Raw genomic sequence first — 16,225 nt, forward strand, 5'->3', positions numbered from 1 at the left:
CCCTCGGACGTTTCCGCCGTCTGGTTCGGGGGTGTGACAGGTTGGTATCAGAGCTCTGTTTATAGTGAACTAGCATATCTAACCACACATTGATATGCAACTATAAACCAAAAAGAAGGACTAACGCAACTCTGAACAAAACAAGCAAAACATAACAATAAAACATCCTTGCTTGTGTGAATTAGGAAAAAGAACATAATACCGAACCAAACAAGATAATTCTAGCATCTCGGTTAAGCCAAGACTGTTCATAGTCGTATCAGGGAGTGGATGTAGCCTGATCAACTACATTTGCTCCAAGGTACAACTATCACATGTCCCGAGGAAATCGTGATGGCTAGGGAACCTAAAAACATACCCCTTTATCACCAAGAAGAGAACATCCGCTCAATCTATACAATAATTGTAGAGTCATAGGAGTAATGATAGTTATTCGTATACCTCCTCTCAGTCGCTATGGAAGGGGAGCAGCAGGGCATTCAGTTTCATCAGGTGTTAGTGGCTCACGGGATGATTGAAGATGAGCCTGAAGAAGATCAAGGGGGAGCACACGACGTTGGGCCTGACGAGTACACGGACACTGACTATGAGTTCGATGAGGCCGATGATGACATGGAGGAAGGACAAGACTCAGGTGAGGACTCCGCCACACCACCTGACAGCGAGGCGCAACAAGAACATCCCACCCCACCAGTGAATCCCGCAAGGGAGAATCGCTCCCCCGAAGCTGAGATTGCTGCCCTACGGCAACAGCTATTCGCCATGGAAGCACGTGCAGTGCGAGATGAGCATGAGAGGGATGAGGTCATTGGAGAAATGACTGAGATGGCTCAGTTGTTGGCTCAGCACTTCGGCAGATGATCTCGCTACTGTCATAGGACGCTCCATAGAGTGTTAGGAATAGACTTATCTTACTAGTATTATGATCTATGCTATGTACCACCGACTCTATGTTTAAGTGATTACACTACTCATAGAGCCGTTATGCTGCCGAACTTGTACCGCTTATGTAAGCTCTTTCGAGCAAAATTTTCATGTATCAAACTGCGGATAATATTAATGAAAAATTTTATGTGTTTACCGTGATGTTTTAAATCTGCTATGTGTTACATATCCATGATTGTGTGCTAAATTGTGAAATTACTTAAGTTTGTGCCACACACCTAGTTTATAGGATCACAATATCACAAGAAGCACAGACACTCAACATCTTTCCATTCCATGGCAGAAAGATGCCTCGACGACCAACCCGCAGAAACCCTGAGCCAAACCCGCCCGAGTTCAACTCTGTTGCTTTTCAGGCAGCAGTATCTGCTGCAGTCACCGCGGCTATGGCACAAATTCACCAAGGGAACAATGGAGGAGTCAACGGACAAGGGGCTGGAAGTTCAAACAACGGGATAAATCAAGGACCTACCAAGACATGCTCCGACAAAGACTTCACCAACGCTAAACCACGAACCTTTAACGACACTGGAGGAATGATCACCCTGAAACGATGGATCGAGAAGGTGGAATCGGTGTTCGAGATATGTGAATGCCCTGAGGAGATGAAGGTGAAGTTTGCCGCATGCACTTTCGTTGACCAAGCGCTCACTTGGTGGAACGGACACGTGGAAGCCATGACACTCCCCGTAGCCAATTCCATGCCATGGGCAGAGATGAAAGAAATGCTGATGGTCGAGTACTGCCCTCGTTGCGAAATTCAGAAAATGGAACAAGAGCTGTGGAATCTCACCGTCCGGAACGTTGATATAGATGCATACCTATCAAGGTTTAGCGAACTGTCTCTGCTATGCCCTGGCATGATCACCTCAGATGTAACACCCAAAAATCAGAAAGGCCAAGAAAGGAAAGAAAACCCTAAGTCAAAGGGTCAACTCGTCGAGTCCAGGGAGGAACTCGACGAGTCGGAGCGGGATCCGGGGGATCGATTAAGTAACCGACTCGGCGAGTCGGCAAAGAGGACTCGGCGAGTCCGGCCTGAAGAGGGAAACCCTAAATCCGGGACTTTGTGCACTATTTAAGCATCTCATTCTCTCCCTTAGGGTTCCTTATAGCCTCTCTTATCCAGAATACGAAACCCTAAGCCTCCATTGTTGCTCATTCAAGCTTTCTTGCCATTTTGGGTGATTTGAAGGAAGAAGGAAGAAGGGAACCATTGGGGATTCAAGGATTGGCAGTAGATCCAGAGTTTGTGGGATTTTCCAGAGCATTTGAAGGTAATGAGTCGCTACCTTCACTCTTTTGCATATAGATCAACCTTTATCATGAGATTTGGGGCTTTTAGGGCAAGTTTAAGAACTATTTCGAGTTAAAAGCCCAGATCTGAAGTTGCTACTTCAGATCTAAGTGTATCTTGGCCAAGAGAATCATAAAGCATCAGTCTATGGGTTGATTGTTAAGCCCCTTTTGTCTTAAACCCTAGTTTATAGTGTTTTGAGCCTAGATCTCCTTAGCTACACGTAAAGTTTGCCACTTTACGTAAGGAATAGGCTTTAGAAGAGTGGATCTACAGTTTGGAGTCCATGCATGACTCAAAAGCCTCTGAATATATGAAGGACTGAATAGACTCGGTGAGTCCTTCGAGTGGACTCGGCGAGTAGAATGAAGATGGAGATGAACTCGACGAGTTGGATGAACAACTCGGCGAGTCTGTTGACGATTGCCTTGGACTCGGCGAGTTTGTTCTTGGACTCGGCGAGTCAAGTCGCGAAACCCCAAACCCTTCGAGTTAAGACTCGGATTAGTGAGTTGAGTGGGGACTCAGTGAGTTGGTCAGGACAGGACTCGGAAATCGGTAGACTCGGCGAGTCAGGGGCTGACTCGGCGAGTCGAGTCGCGAATGAAAGGATTCTGAGCGTATGTGATGGGTTTTAGGTAAAACAAATAAACTAGAAAAACAATTCCTAAGTTCACATGCAACCTACTTTGGATCTATGTTTTAACTATTGAACATACAACTTTGAATTGCAATACAAGAACTCTAGAGGAGAGAGGCTATTATCGAAAATAGTAAACTAGGGTTTAGGGTTTACATACCTTTCAATTGTTATAGCAAACAATTGATATTCCCTTGATCTTGATCTTGATCTTCTTGGAAGCTTTAGCACCACAAGTGTAATGCCTCTAATGGAGTCACACCCAAACTAGCAAGAAGGAAAGTAGAAGAGAGAGAGAGGAGAGGGAGTATGCAAAATCTCGGCCTTAGGGTTTCTTCAAAAGAAAGAGTGACCAAAAACATGAACCAGGAGGCTCCTTATATAGCTGAGGGATCTAGGGTTTAAGGGAAACCCTAGTTATCCTTTGCTTAGGGCCTAAGCAAACCCAAGGGCCTTATCCAAGCCCCTATGGACGAAATTATTAGGGTTTCCCCTAAAGATTTCGTCCACCCTCTTCCAAGGGGGTTCTAGAGCCTTCCACTCAACTATTAGATAATTGCAAACTAGTCCCTGCACCTTATAATTAATTCTTTTAACCCCAAAATCAATTCTGATTAATTTCTGGCTAACAATTAATTAAACATAATGATTTCTAATTAATATATTAATCCATTAACATATTAATAAATCATTTATATATATATATATATATATATATATTAATTTATTAATCTTATAAATTAATATCTCTCCTTTCATAATTTCCTTGTCCAGTTGCTAGGTTGAGGGCAACCCAAAAGGACTGTGCTGCTGTCAATTCAAGTACATACCAATTATAGTTATGGGCTTAGACACCTAATCCAACAGTCTCCCACTTGGATAAGTCTGTAACTATAATTGCTAGTATGCCTTCTAAATTTGACCAGCAAATTGTAGCTTCCAAAAGCTGCTGCCGAACTCTGACCCAGTCAGTTACGTGTCCTAAGATAAGTGATCATATAACCCTTCGTTCTGCTTGATATCCCCAGACAAAAGACATGGAATGTAATCAATCTGTTTGTCCAGAATCTATGTTTCCCGATTCCTGATTTGTGATGATGTAGGACTTCTAATCGAACACATCAATTTAGTCCTGGCTGGGCCCAGCACATAAGTCAACACCAAATCATCGAGGGGCCCACAGATATCGCTTTTCCTGTTAGGGCAAAAGGAACGAATAAACGTTGACTCATATGCTTGTATCTTTTACTCATCAAATTATGCATGACAATACGTTTTATAACACCAAGTTACTGATGCGTTTTCGTATCACCAATGCACAACCGACTTGTAAATTACAACTCATATATCTTCGTTTCAAGATTATAAGATATTATCGTCTCAGTATTACTCGTGATGAATTCCATGAAGTAATACTCTGAGCGTGGGTTTATCCAATACTCAAATCTCAATTTCTGAGTACTCATGAACATTGCAGCAATTCTATTGCCATGTCTATCCTTAGACAATCTGCAATCCAATTCATGACAGTCTTAATTCACTACTTACTTCCAAGAGTACGAGCGACTGTGGAGTTTAAATAATCTCATTATTCAGGAAGTAAAACATGCAAAATATGAAACACAGTAATAAACAATTGACAAAAGGTAGTAGCCAAACTTATAAATAATACTTTATTATTTAATCACCAAAAGTCAATTACATTTACTTTGTTACAAGTTTCAAAAACTAATCTAACTACTAAAACTAATATCATCTTTCAGTCCTATGCTCCGAGCATGCTGAATATGCTTAGCCCTACTCAGACCCTTTGTGAGGGGATCTGCTGGGTTATCTTCAGATGACACCCTCTTTACTATAAGATGGCCTTCTTCAACTCTATGTCTAATGAAATGGTACTTTCTGTCGATATGTCTGGTCTTACCATGATCTCTCGGTTCCTTTGTCAAGGCAACCGCTCCTTCATTATCGCAGAAGAGTTCCATAGGCTCCTGGATGGTTGGAACAACTCCGAGATCCCCGATGAAGTTCCTCAACCAAGCTGCTTCTTTCGACGCTTCACTTGCTGCAATGTACTCTGATTCACAAGTAGAATCAGCCACCGTATTTTGCTTGGAACTCTTCCAAGTAACTGCTCCTCCATTCAGTAAAAATACCCAGCCCGACTGAGAACGGAAGTTATCTCTATCCGTCTGAAAGCTGGCATCACTGTAACCATCTACTCTCAAAGTATCACTGCCACCAAGCACAAGAACCCAGTCCTTTGTCCTTCGCAAATACTTGAGTATATTCTTAACTGCTATCCAATGAGCTCTACCTGGGTTTCCCTGATAGCGACTGACCATGCTCAAAGCAAATGCCACATCAGGGCGAGTACATGTCATAGCGTACATGATCGATCCGACAGCGGAAGCATAAGGTACACGACTCATGTCATCTATTTCAACATCTGTACTCGGGCATTGAGTCTTACTCAATTTGGTATTGCTCTGGATAGGTAGCTCTCCCTTCTTGGAATTTTCCATACTAAACCTCTTTAGTACCTTATCCAAGTATGTGCTCTGACTAAGTCCAATTAGTCTCTTCTTTCTATCTCTCAATATTCTGATCCCAAGAATATAGGCAGCTTCTCCAAGGTCTTTCATTGCAAAACACTTTCCAAGCCAAGACTTAACCTCTTTCAAGGTTGGAACGTCGTTACCAATGAGTAATATGTCATCGACATATAACACCAGAAAAGTTACTATACTCCCACTAGCCTTGATATACACACAAAACTCATCTTCACTTCTAGAGAAACCAAACTCTTTGACTTTCTCATGGAAGCAAAGATTCCAACTGCGAGATGCTTGTTTCAATCCATAAATGGATTTCTCAAGCTTGCACACTCTATTGGGAAACTTTGCATCAACAAAACCCTCTGGCTGACTCATGTAAACATCTTCAGCCAACTTCCCATTAAGGAAAGCAGTTTTGACATCCATCTGCCAGATTTCATAATCATGAAAGGCAGCTATGGCGAGCAATATCCTAATAGATTTAATCTTAGCCACTGGCGAAAAAGTCTCATCATAGTCAACCCCTGGGGTTTGAGTAAAACCTTTTGCAACCAGTCGAGCCTTGAATGTATGCACATTCCCATCCATGTCTGTCTTCTTCTTGAAGATCCATTTGCACCCAACTGTCTTGCGACCTGGTGCACTATCAACCAAATTCCAAACTTGGTTGTCATACATGGACTTAATCTCGCTGTCCATTGCCTCTTTCCACTTGGAAGCCTCTGGGCCTGCCATTGCTTCCTTATAAGTGACTGGTTCATCTAAGTTTACCAGTGTTCTGTCACTTATGAATGTGTCACCATCTGAAGTAATATGAAAACCATACAACTCAGGTGGCACACTCACCCTAGTGGATCTTCTAAGAGGTAATGAGTTATCAATTGGTTCAACAGGAACTGTTTCCTCTGGTTGAGTGCTAGTGTCATCTAAGGTTCCTTCATTGGCTGACTCTTGAATTTCTTCAAGGTCAATAGTGCTCCCACTGTCCTCTTTGAATATGAGCTCTCTTTCAAGAAAGACTCCTCTTCGTGCTACAAAGACCACGTTCTCACTAGGCCTGTAGAACAAATATCCAAAAGACTGCTTTGGGTAACCAATGAAAACACATTTCTCACTTCTAGCTGCTAGCTTGTCGTGAGTCTCTCGTCTTACGAAAGCTTCACAACCCCAGACTTTAATATGTGCTAACGAGGGAACTTTCCCTGTCCACATTTCGTGAGGTGTTTTGGCAACCTTCTTTGTAGGGACAAGATTGAGGATGTGGGCGGCTGTCTCTAAGGCATACCCCCAGAAGTGAATAGGAAGCGAAGCCCGACTCATCATAGAACGAACCATGTCTAACAAGGTTCGATTGCGCCTCTCAGCTACACCATTTAACTGTGGTGTCCTAGGAGGAGTCAATTGTGAGACTATCCCACATTCTTTCAGATAGTCGTTAAACTCGATACTAAGATACTCCCCGCCTCTATCGGATCTAAGTATCTTTATCTTTCTGCCCAATTGATTTTCGACTTCATGCTTAAACTCTTTGAACTTTTCAAAAGTTTCTGACTTATGCTTGATCAAGTAGATATATCCATATCTGCTATAATCGTCAGTGAAGGTCACATAGAATCGATTAGCATCTCTTGTAGTTGATCTGAAGGGTCCACACACATCCGTGTGTATGAGATCCAACAGACCCTCACCTCTTTCACAAGACCCTGTGAATGGTGATTTTGTCATCTTTCCCAAAAGACAAGACTCACACATATCATCTGACTTTAGGTCAAATGATTCCAACACTCCATCCTTTTGGAGTTGGGCTATGCGTTTCTTGTTAATGTGTCCAAGACGACAATGCCACAAGCATGCCTTGTCTACACTATTAGACAAGTCAATATTAAGTACACTATTTCCTAGGCTATCAACACAAGTCACTGTTTCATACACACCATTACAAGGCAAAGCTTCAAACATAAAAACACCATTCTTATAAACAGAAATTGAACCATTCAAATCATTAAAAGAATATGTAAAACCTTGTCTGAACAATGCATGAAATGAAATAATGTTTCTCGTCATCTCAGACGAATAGCAACAATTTATTAAATCTAATCTAACATCATTACTAAGCAGAAGCTGATAAACTCCGATCTTGGTTACTGGTGAAGACTTTCTGTTTCCCATGATCAGGTTTATCCTTCCTCGCTCTATCTCCTCACTTTCCTTTAGACCCTGCAAATCAGAACAGATATGAAAACCACATCCTGTATCAAGGACCCATGAACGAGAAGATAATGAGTTATTAGCAGAAATAGTGTAAATACCTGCTGAAGATGGCTTCACTTTGCCATCCTTGATATCTTGCAGATACTGTGGGCAAGATCTCTTCCAATGCCCCTTTTGGTTGCAGTAAAACCAAACTGCCTCTTTTGGATCAGAAACATGGGGAGTGGAACCATTGGGCTTAGCCTTTGGGCCATTACTAGATGACCCAGCTTGAGCCTTGCTCTTCCAGTTTTGCTTGGGAGGACCTTTCCTCTTTTTCCCCTTTCCCTGTCCAATAGCCAAAACAGGGGCACTAGCAGGTGTGGGGGGTATACTTTTACCCTTCATCCCTGCCTCAGCTGTCTGCAACAAGTTGTGCAATTGGGCCAAGGTCTGCTCAGTATTGTTCAAATGGTAAGTTAGAATAAACTGACCATAACATTCAGGAAGTGAGTTCAAGACCATGTCAATGGCCAATTCCTCATCAAAGTGAATATTGAGCTTGACCAAACGCTCTATGTAGCGTTGCATTCTTTGCACATGTGACACAACTGACTCCCCATCTTTCATCTTGCAAGCCATGAGTGACTTGACTACTTCGAACTTTTCTTGACGAGCTCGCTTATGGTACTTTTCCATAAGGTCCTTGTTCATCTCGAAAGGCCAGTAGTCCTCATAGTACCTCTGCAGTTCTGGGGACATAGTTGCCACCATGATGCATGCCACTTTGGTAGCATCATCGTAATGTTTCTTGTAGGCAGCAAGATCTTCAGGAGTAGCTTCATTCTCATCAAGCTCTTTGAGCTCCTTTTCAAGAACATATTCTTTGTTCTCGAAACGAAGAGCCATCTTGATGTTGCGCATCCAATCGTTATAGTTTGAGCCATCCATAACGACTTTGGAGCATATATTGAGCAAAGAGAAGTTTTGGTTGGAGGAGGACGAAGCAGAAGTGTTTCCAGGAGTAGACATCTGAAAAGAAAGAAAGTTTTAGTTAGATTTCAAGATACCTTAATAGAATAACCCAAAGATATAGTATCAAGGTTAGGATCCAACTATGAAGATTCACAACTTAGAAATGGGATGCCGAGATCCAAGTGCAAATTTCATAAAGGTAGGTGAATGACGATTCACCAATTCCACCATTAGACGAAACAAACGAAGTGAAATTCCTAATTCTTTTGAGATACATTGAAACTATTCAATGGCATGTTTTATTCTCAGATTATGCTCTTCTATTTGTGACTGGGATGCCGAGGATCACAAACAAGATGTGAATAACCATGCAAATGTGCTTGGTAACCTCATTGTCTTTATCATTAACTATTGATGTGCTGGTAAACCACACACGCTCCATCAAAATGACAATTATGAGATACCCATTGCTACTCTTTATTAGTGCCTTTTAGTGTGCTGGTTAACCACACACGCTCCACTAACGACCAATAAAGCATAATGTGCAATTTCATGGATTAGCATACTTTTCACATTTTTCCTAAAGTAACTAGAGTTGGGATTTTGAAAATAATGTTCTAGTACTTTCTTTAATATCATTATACTTTTAATGAGAAGTAGTTGTCCTATCAAATCCGTTCTGCTAACGACCCTCCACTAATCAAGGAAGCGGTGGGTGAGAGTGGACACCCATTCAACTACCATTTTATAGGCAGTTTCCTTATACCCCCCTTATAGATTAGCTTCGTGAATGAGGCATACTAGCGATTTGACTGACCATATTCTTATACATATAATATTAAACCTTTAATTATAATATATATATAAGGTGTGTTTTAAAACCTTTTAAAACTTCAAGGGTTTATATAAATTTCAAAATTTAAGCTGTTAAATTCAAATTTAAATAAACCAATTCACTAGAAACCCTAGTTATCCTCTAGCATATTTCGAAATTTACAAGGGAGGAGGCTAGGGTTTTCAAAACCCTAACCCTAATTTCGATTAGGGTTCTTTGGAGGCTAGGGTTTTCGAAAAAACCCTTTGATCCAAAACCCTAGAAATCGAAAATTTGGCCTTTAGGGTTTAATAGCTATAAACCCTAATTTGCAATTCAACAATTGTAGCAATTCAATTTAAAACAACAATGGCTCTGATACCACTGATGGGTTTTAGGTAAAACAAATAAACTAGAAAAACAATTCCTAAGTTCACATGCAACCTACTTTGGATCTATGTTTTAACTATTGAACATACAACTTTGAATTGCAATACAAGAACCCTAGAGGAGAGAGGCTATTATCGAAAATAGTAAACTATGGTTTGGGGTTTACATACCTTTCAATTGTTATAGCAAACAATTGATATTCCCTTGATCTTGATCTTGATCTTCTTGGAAGCTTTAGCACCACAAGTGTAATGCCTCTAATGGAGTCACACCCAAACTAGCAAGAAGGAAAGTAGAAGAGAGAGAGAGGAGAGGGAGTATGCAAAATCTCGGCCTTAGGGTTTCTTCAAAAGAAAGAGTGACCAAAAACATGAACCAGGAGGCTCCTTATATAGCTGAGGGATCTAGGGTTTAAGGGAAACCCTAGTTATCCTTTGCTTAGGGCCTAAGCAAACCCAAGGGCCTTATCCAAGCCCCTATGGACGAAATTATTAGGGTTTCCCCTAAAGATTTCGTCCACCCTCTTCCAAGGGGGTTCTAGAGCCTTCCACTCAACTATTAGATAATTGCAAACTAGTCCCTGCACCTTATAATTAATTCTTTTAACCCCAAAATCAATTCTGATTAATTTCTGGCTAACAATTAATTAAACATAATGATTTCTAATTAATATATTAATCCATTAACATATTAATAAATCATTTATATATATATATATATATATATATATATATATATATATATATATATATATATTAATTTATTAATCTTATAAATTAATATCTCTCCTTTCATAATTTCCTTGTCCAGTTGCTAGGTTGAGGGCAACCCAAAAGGACTGTGCTGCTGTCAATTCAAGTACATACCAATTATAGTTATGGGCTTAGACACCTAATCCAACAGTATGAACTTGGCGAGTCAGTAGGCAGACTCGGCGAGTAGGGTTGACCTGGAAGGTTGACTTTGACCAGGACTTTGACTTTGACCAGAGTGGACTTAGTTGACTTTCGGAGGACAGTTAGACTATGTGTTATATTTGGTATTAGTAGATCGGGGAGTTTTTGGAGCAGCAGTTCGAGAGTGTCTGATAGCAGTCAGAAGGGTATCAGCAAAAACTCCAGCAGTGCAGGTGAGTTTCCTTCCAGTAAGAACGGGTCTAAGGCCATAATGTCGGCCCGTTTAGTAGTAGTAGTTTCCGGACTTCGGTCCGATGCAGTAGTTAGTATGTTTGATGCCTTCGTGGCTCAGACAGGATTTATGTGTTATGTGTTCCGGGCTACGGCCCGATGCAGTATGCAGTATATGTGTTCATGCTAGTTGATGTGTTTATGCCATGCTATGTTCAGTCAGTTCCGGACTTCCGTCTGATGTAGTTAGTTCCAGACTTCGGTCCGATGCAGGGGACAAGGTCCCAGACAGTTCCGGACTTCGGTCCGATGCAGTTAGTTCCGGACTTCGGTCCGATGCAGGGGACAAGGTCCCAGTCAGTTCCGGACTTCGGTCTGATGCAGTTTCCGGACTTCGGTCCGATGCAGAGGGCAATGCCCTGGTCAGTTCCGGACTCCGGTCCGATGCAGTTTCCGGACTTCGGTCTGATGCAGTGGGCAAGGCCCAGTATGTGCTTTATATGTTTGTATGGTATGTGGCAGTTTGGGGGAGCTCACTAAGCTTCGTGCTTACGGTTTCAGTTTTTGGTTTCAGGTACTCAGTTTTCAAAGGAGGAGCTCGGAGAGGTTGCAGTGCACACACCATAGTCAGTTAGCCTGGGATGTTTTACTCTGATAATAAGTTATGTTTGAAATTAATACTATGAAATTATGTTATGACTTATGATACAGTTTTTATAAATGTGGTTTTAGTAATGTTTTAAAAGAAAATTTTTAGTCGTGAAAATTGGGTCGTTACAAGTTGGTATCAGAGCCTTGGTTTGAGGGATTCGGATACACTTTGGGTGTGTCTGAACTCAAACTAAGGAAACGGTAAAAGGTTTTCAAAGAAAAACATTTTCGAAAAGAATTTTTTTGAGAAAAGGAAAGAGTTTTAGAAAAAGCGAAAAGAACTTTTTTTGAAAGAAAAGAACTTTGAAAAGAGAAAAAGGGTGTGGTGCATGCAATCAGCCGAGCTCAAGTAAGTACTCCCAAATTACCCATACAAGTTTATGTTATCAGTTTCAGTTTCAGATCAGTTCAGTTTCAGTTTCAGTAGAACAACATGCTAGTATAGGACTAAGGATCTAGGAGGATGCCTTATGTGCCTGCTTTATGTGTTTCAGCTTGATAAGAATTGCATGCTAGTATTGAGTAGACAGTAGTAGGATAGCCTGTGTAGGTTATGCCTGATAGTATGAGCTTAGCATTGTATGCTAGTACACTTTCTTGTTATGAGAATAGTTTTGCATGGGTATGTTTCCTTTATCTGAATGCTGCTTGCTTTTGTGCTTTGTGGGACTCTGAGTGATGGGAGTTAGCCATTAGGTGAATACGTCACATCACATGTGATCAGGGTTGAATAATCTCAGAGTGCTGGATTTGGACCTACTGCGCAGCTCTCGTCTGAGTCTAACCGTTGTAGGGACGAGTCTTTTACTCGAAGGATTATCCGAGCCTCATTGCATGTGATGGTATTCAGGTGGTGGCTAATTGGCATTAAAAGGAGGCCTTCAGCAGCTGAGGACTGGTTTGGGTGGAGTCAGAAGTTCCCTAGGGCAAGCCTAGGAAGGTAGTAGCAGAGATCAGTAGCAGTAGAGTGACTTGGTTGAGTTGAGGTAACTCTTGAGGAAAGTACGGATAGATGTGGAAGGTAGTATGGGCCCGTACTACTGAAAGCAGAGGATCAGTACTCGAATCAAGAGGGGCCGAGACAAGACCAGGGAACTTGTAGAGTGTGTGAGAGATCCCTCAGCAGCGGTGTGTACATTGGTCATGAAGTGTTATATTTTCAGCATGGTGACATTGCGCGAGTTACCAGTTAGCAGTTCAGGTACCGGGGAGGGATCTGGCTCGGGCTCTGGAGCCGGGCAGCTTGATGATCAGATGAGGGATTTCATTTCCGCAGAGATATTGCGCAACATCATTGATCAGACTCCAGTGCTTTTCGGTTCGGTTAGAGAGGCTATCGTGGAGCTTATGGACAGTCATCTTGAGGCCTTTAGGGCCGGGATAGTTTCAGGACAGATTGGGACTCGTCTAGAGCCCGATACTTATGGAGTTCAGGGATCCATCAGAGAGGGAGATCCCATTTCTAGCTTTTGCCATCAGGGGACAGGAATGAGTGGGGCACCCTGTCTCCAAGAGAGACCTCTGCATGATTGGATAGTTGAGGAGGTTTTGCGAGCCATTCGCGAGGAGTTGCACGACATGGTCGTGAGGATCACTGATAGGTTGACCGCGAAGCTCCAGGATCAGACAGCGGTTGTTCAGACGACGGATAGGGTCGACGAGGTAACGCAGGAGCGGGAGACGGGCAGGGAGTCGGAAAGGAAGAGGAAAACGGATGAGACACATGTAGCCACAGGTTCGGGCAAGAGGCCCAAGGGGTCGGATTTGAGATCGAGGGACTATCAGAGCCGCAGTCGATGCGGGAAGTGTGGTAGGACGCACAAGGATTCATGCGGCACTGGATGTTGGGGGTACGTATCTTTACCTTCCTGTCAATTATTATTCATGATATCATTGAGCATATATGTTGGGGTATTATATTACCTGCTTGTGACGGAGTTTTATGCCATCTGCATACCTTGGAATTAGAATGGTAAATTGGAGGTCGTCCCCTCTAGATCAGGTTACATCAGATGTGGTGACTGTAGCATGTATGTGTAAGAATCAGTAATGCCTCACTACTTTCGGAAGGTGTCATTCGGGATTGATCAGTTAAATCCTTAGTAGTGACAATTTAGAGCTTCTAGTGAGGTAGCCAGCGGACAGTAGGGAAGTGGGTTGGGGATATGCACCCCAAACGCAGGTTCTCAGGATGCAGTCACTAAAGCAAATACAGTTAAGGATTGAAGGGTGCTCAGTTAGATAGCAAGAATGGTTCGGATCTGGTAAAAGTTAGTTGGAGCGCCGACAGAGGTAAACGTTGGCGGACAGCAGATCGCCTTTTTAATGGAAGGAAGGTTGGGGAATCCTTTCGACCAGTGAGTAGTAAGGAGTTAGCCGGATCCAAGTGGGGGAGAACCCTCCGAATATACAAGGGTAAGAGCACGCGGACCCAGAATGAGTACACGACCTCTGAGAAGAAAAGATAGTAGTGCAGCAATTGATGGATTGAGGAATTCAGGATTAGGAGTTTGAGGAACTTCCCAACAGTTAGTTCATGTAATCGAGATGGTTAGTAGCTGGTTGGGAATCCAGGATTGGAGGACCGCCTGTAGGACTCTAGTGAGTCGGAATGAGGATCTTGAGAACGGTTAGCAAGAGATGCTTTCGTGTTAGTAGACAGTGGCAGAGGCGGCATGCAGGGTTGTGTGGATTCAGGAGTTGGGGGTTTGGAAACTTCCCAACGATAGTTTCATGTATTCGGATTAGTAGACAGTTGGTTTGGGAACCAAGCCGAAGAATTCCTCGACGGAACGCTAAGTGTATCAAGGATATAAGATGTCGAGGTTTATGCAGCATTTGATGACTGAGGGCTGGTTTTGAGAAATCAGGATGAGGAATCACTAGCAGTCAGATAGTAGTAGTGTTATAAGTCTACGGGGGTAGCCGTAGCATTCACTAGCAGTCAGATAGTAGTAGTGTTGTAAGTCTACGGGGGTAGCCGTAGCATTCACTAGCAATCAGATAGTAGTAGTGTTGTAAGTCTGCGGGGGTAGCCGTAACATTCACTAGCAGTCAGATAGTAGTAGTGTTGTAAGTCTACGGGGGTAGCCGTAGCATTCACTAGCAGTCAGATAGTAGTAGTGTTGTATGTCTACGGGGGTAGCCGTAGCATTCACTAGCAGTCAGATAGTAGTAGTGTTGTAAGTCTATGGGGGTAGCCGTAGCATTCACTAGCAATCAGATAGTAGTAGTGTTGTAAGTCTACGGGGGTAGTCGTAGCATTCACTAGCAGTCAGATAGTAGTAGTGTTGTAAGTCTACAGGGGTAGCCGTAGCATTCACTAGCAGTCAGATAGTAGTAGAGTGTTGTAAGTCTGCGGGGGTAGCCGTAGCATTCACTAGCAGTTAGATAGTAGTGGAGTGTTGTAAGTCTGCGGATGTAGCCATAACATTCGTCAGGTTAGTAGATAGCATGAGTGTGTTGGTTGGACGCGGGGGAAGCAGTAGTACCCACCGATTCGGGTACAACAGTGAGGATATGGAAATCCACGGGTTGGATTTCGGATTTCCCAAGTGGTTTAGTTATGGTTGAGCCAGCGATCCGACAGTTGGATCGTCTCCACAGTTATGAGATCAGGGAAGCAGTGGACCGCTTAGGTTCGTGTATGTTAAGGGCTACCGTTGGTTTTGGAACCAATACTTTTAGTCTTGGATTTGATGATGTCAGGATTCGATGTATGGACCCGATCGGTTGGATCGGGAGGTTGTTAGAGCCACAGTGACAGGATAACTAGTGGAAACTAGTTCCAGAGAAAGATTTCGTTCAGAAGTCGTGGAAGCGACTAAGTGAGGAGTCCTTGGGCTCCACAGTTGAGTTGGAACTCGGTGTTGCAAATAACCGAAGAATGATTGGAGACCAGGAAGGTCTCGAGATATTTTGGGAAGTTCAGTGTTTCAGGAAGTTCAGTGCTTCAAGCAGTTCAGTGTTTCAGGAAGTTCAGTGCTTCAAGCAGTTCAGTGTTTCGGGAAGTTCAGTGCTTCAAGCAGTTCAGTGTTTCAGGAAGTTCAGTGCTTCAAGCAGTTCAGTGTTTCAGGAAGTTCAGTGCTTGAAGCAGTTCAGTGTTTCAGGAAGTTCAGTGCTTCAAGCAGTTCAGTGTTTCAGGAAGTTCAGTGCTTCAAGCAGTTCAGTGTCTCAGGCAGTTTAGTTTTTTTCAGGCAGTTCAGTGTTTCAGGCAGTTCAGTGTTTCAGCAGCATTGATTCAGTATGAATGGCAGAGTAGATTGAATAGTTATAGATAGTCGAAGTATCTTCAGAAGTCGCTTGGGGCGACTAGGAGATTGCGATGGGGTATAGTGACCGGTTGGAGTCCGGTAACCCATATATTGGCAGATTAGTTGGACCAGGGTGGTCTCAGTTCATCCGATAGGTGGATGAGGGGCAACAGAATTTTCAAGCCAATAGTAGTAACGATAAGGGAAGTATGGTGGAGGCAGCAAGTTGACCGAGGGTGCTACGCCTCTCACAGCAGGGTTGGATAATCTCAGAGGGGAGGGTTTGACCTTGTTGCACAGCTCTCGTATGAGTCTTAACCGTTGCAAGGGTGAATCTTTTACTTGAAGGATTATCTGATCCATTCGCTGGGACGGGTGCTCAACA

General features: G+C 42.8%; 1 protein-coding gene across 1 annotated transcript; it reads left to right on the forward strand.

Moving 5' to 3' along the window:
• Positions 1–1,481: 1,481 nt before the first annotated feature.
• LOC145111555 (uncharacterized) lies at positions 1,482–2,257 on the forward strand. The gene is made up of 2 exons (XM_079047826.1): positions 1,482–1,820; positions 2,141–2,257. Exons 1-2 carry the CDS (start codon positions 1,482–1,484, stop codon positions 2,255–2,257), a joined length of 456 nt encoding a protein of 151 aa, XP_078903952.1.
• Positions 2,258–16,225: the final 13,968 nt, after the last annotated feature.

This window comes from Lactuca virosa, chromosome 1, assembly GCF_052849685.1.
Source record: "Lactuca virosa cultivar CGN04683 chromosome 1, Lactuca_virosa_CGN04683_v6, whole genome shotgun sequence".
In the NCBI taxonomy this organism is placed as follows: Eukaryota; Viridiplantae; Streptophyta; class Magnoliopsida; order Asterales; family Asteraceae; genus Lactuca; species Lactuca virosa.

Bases quoted from the DNA above. Each gene is read 5' to 3' on its own strand.
- LOC145111555 (XM_079047826.1), top strand. From the start codon at position 1,482: ATGATCACCCTGAAACGATGGATCGAGAAGGTGGAATCGGTGTTCGAG. The intron at 1,821-2,140 runs GTAACACCCAAA...GGTGATTTGAAG, and splicing joins CTGGCATGATCACCTCAGAT to GAAGAAGGAAGAAGGGAACC.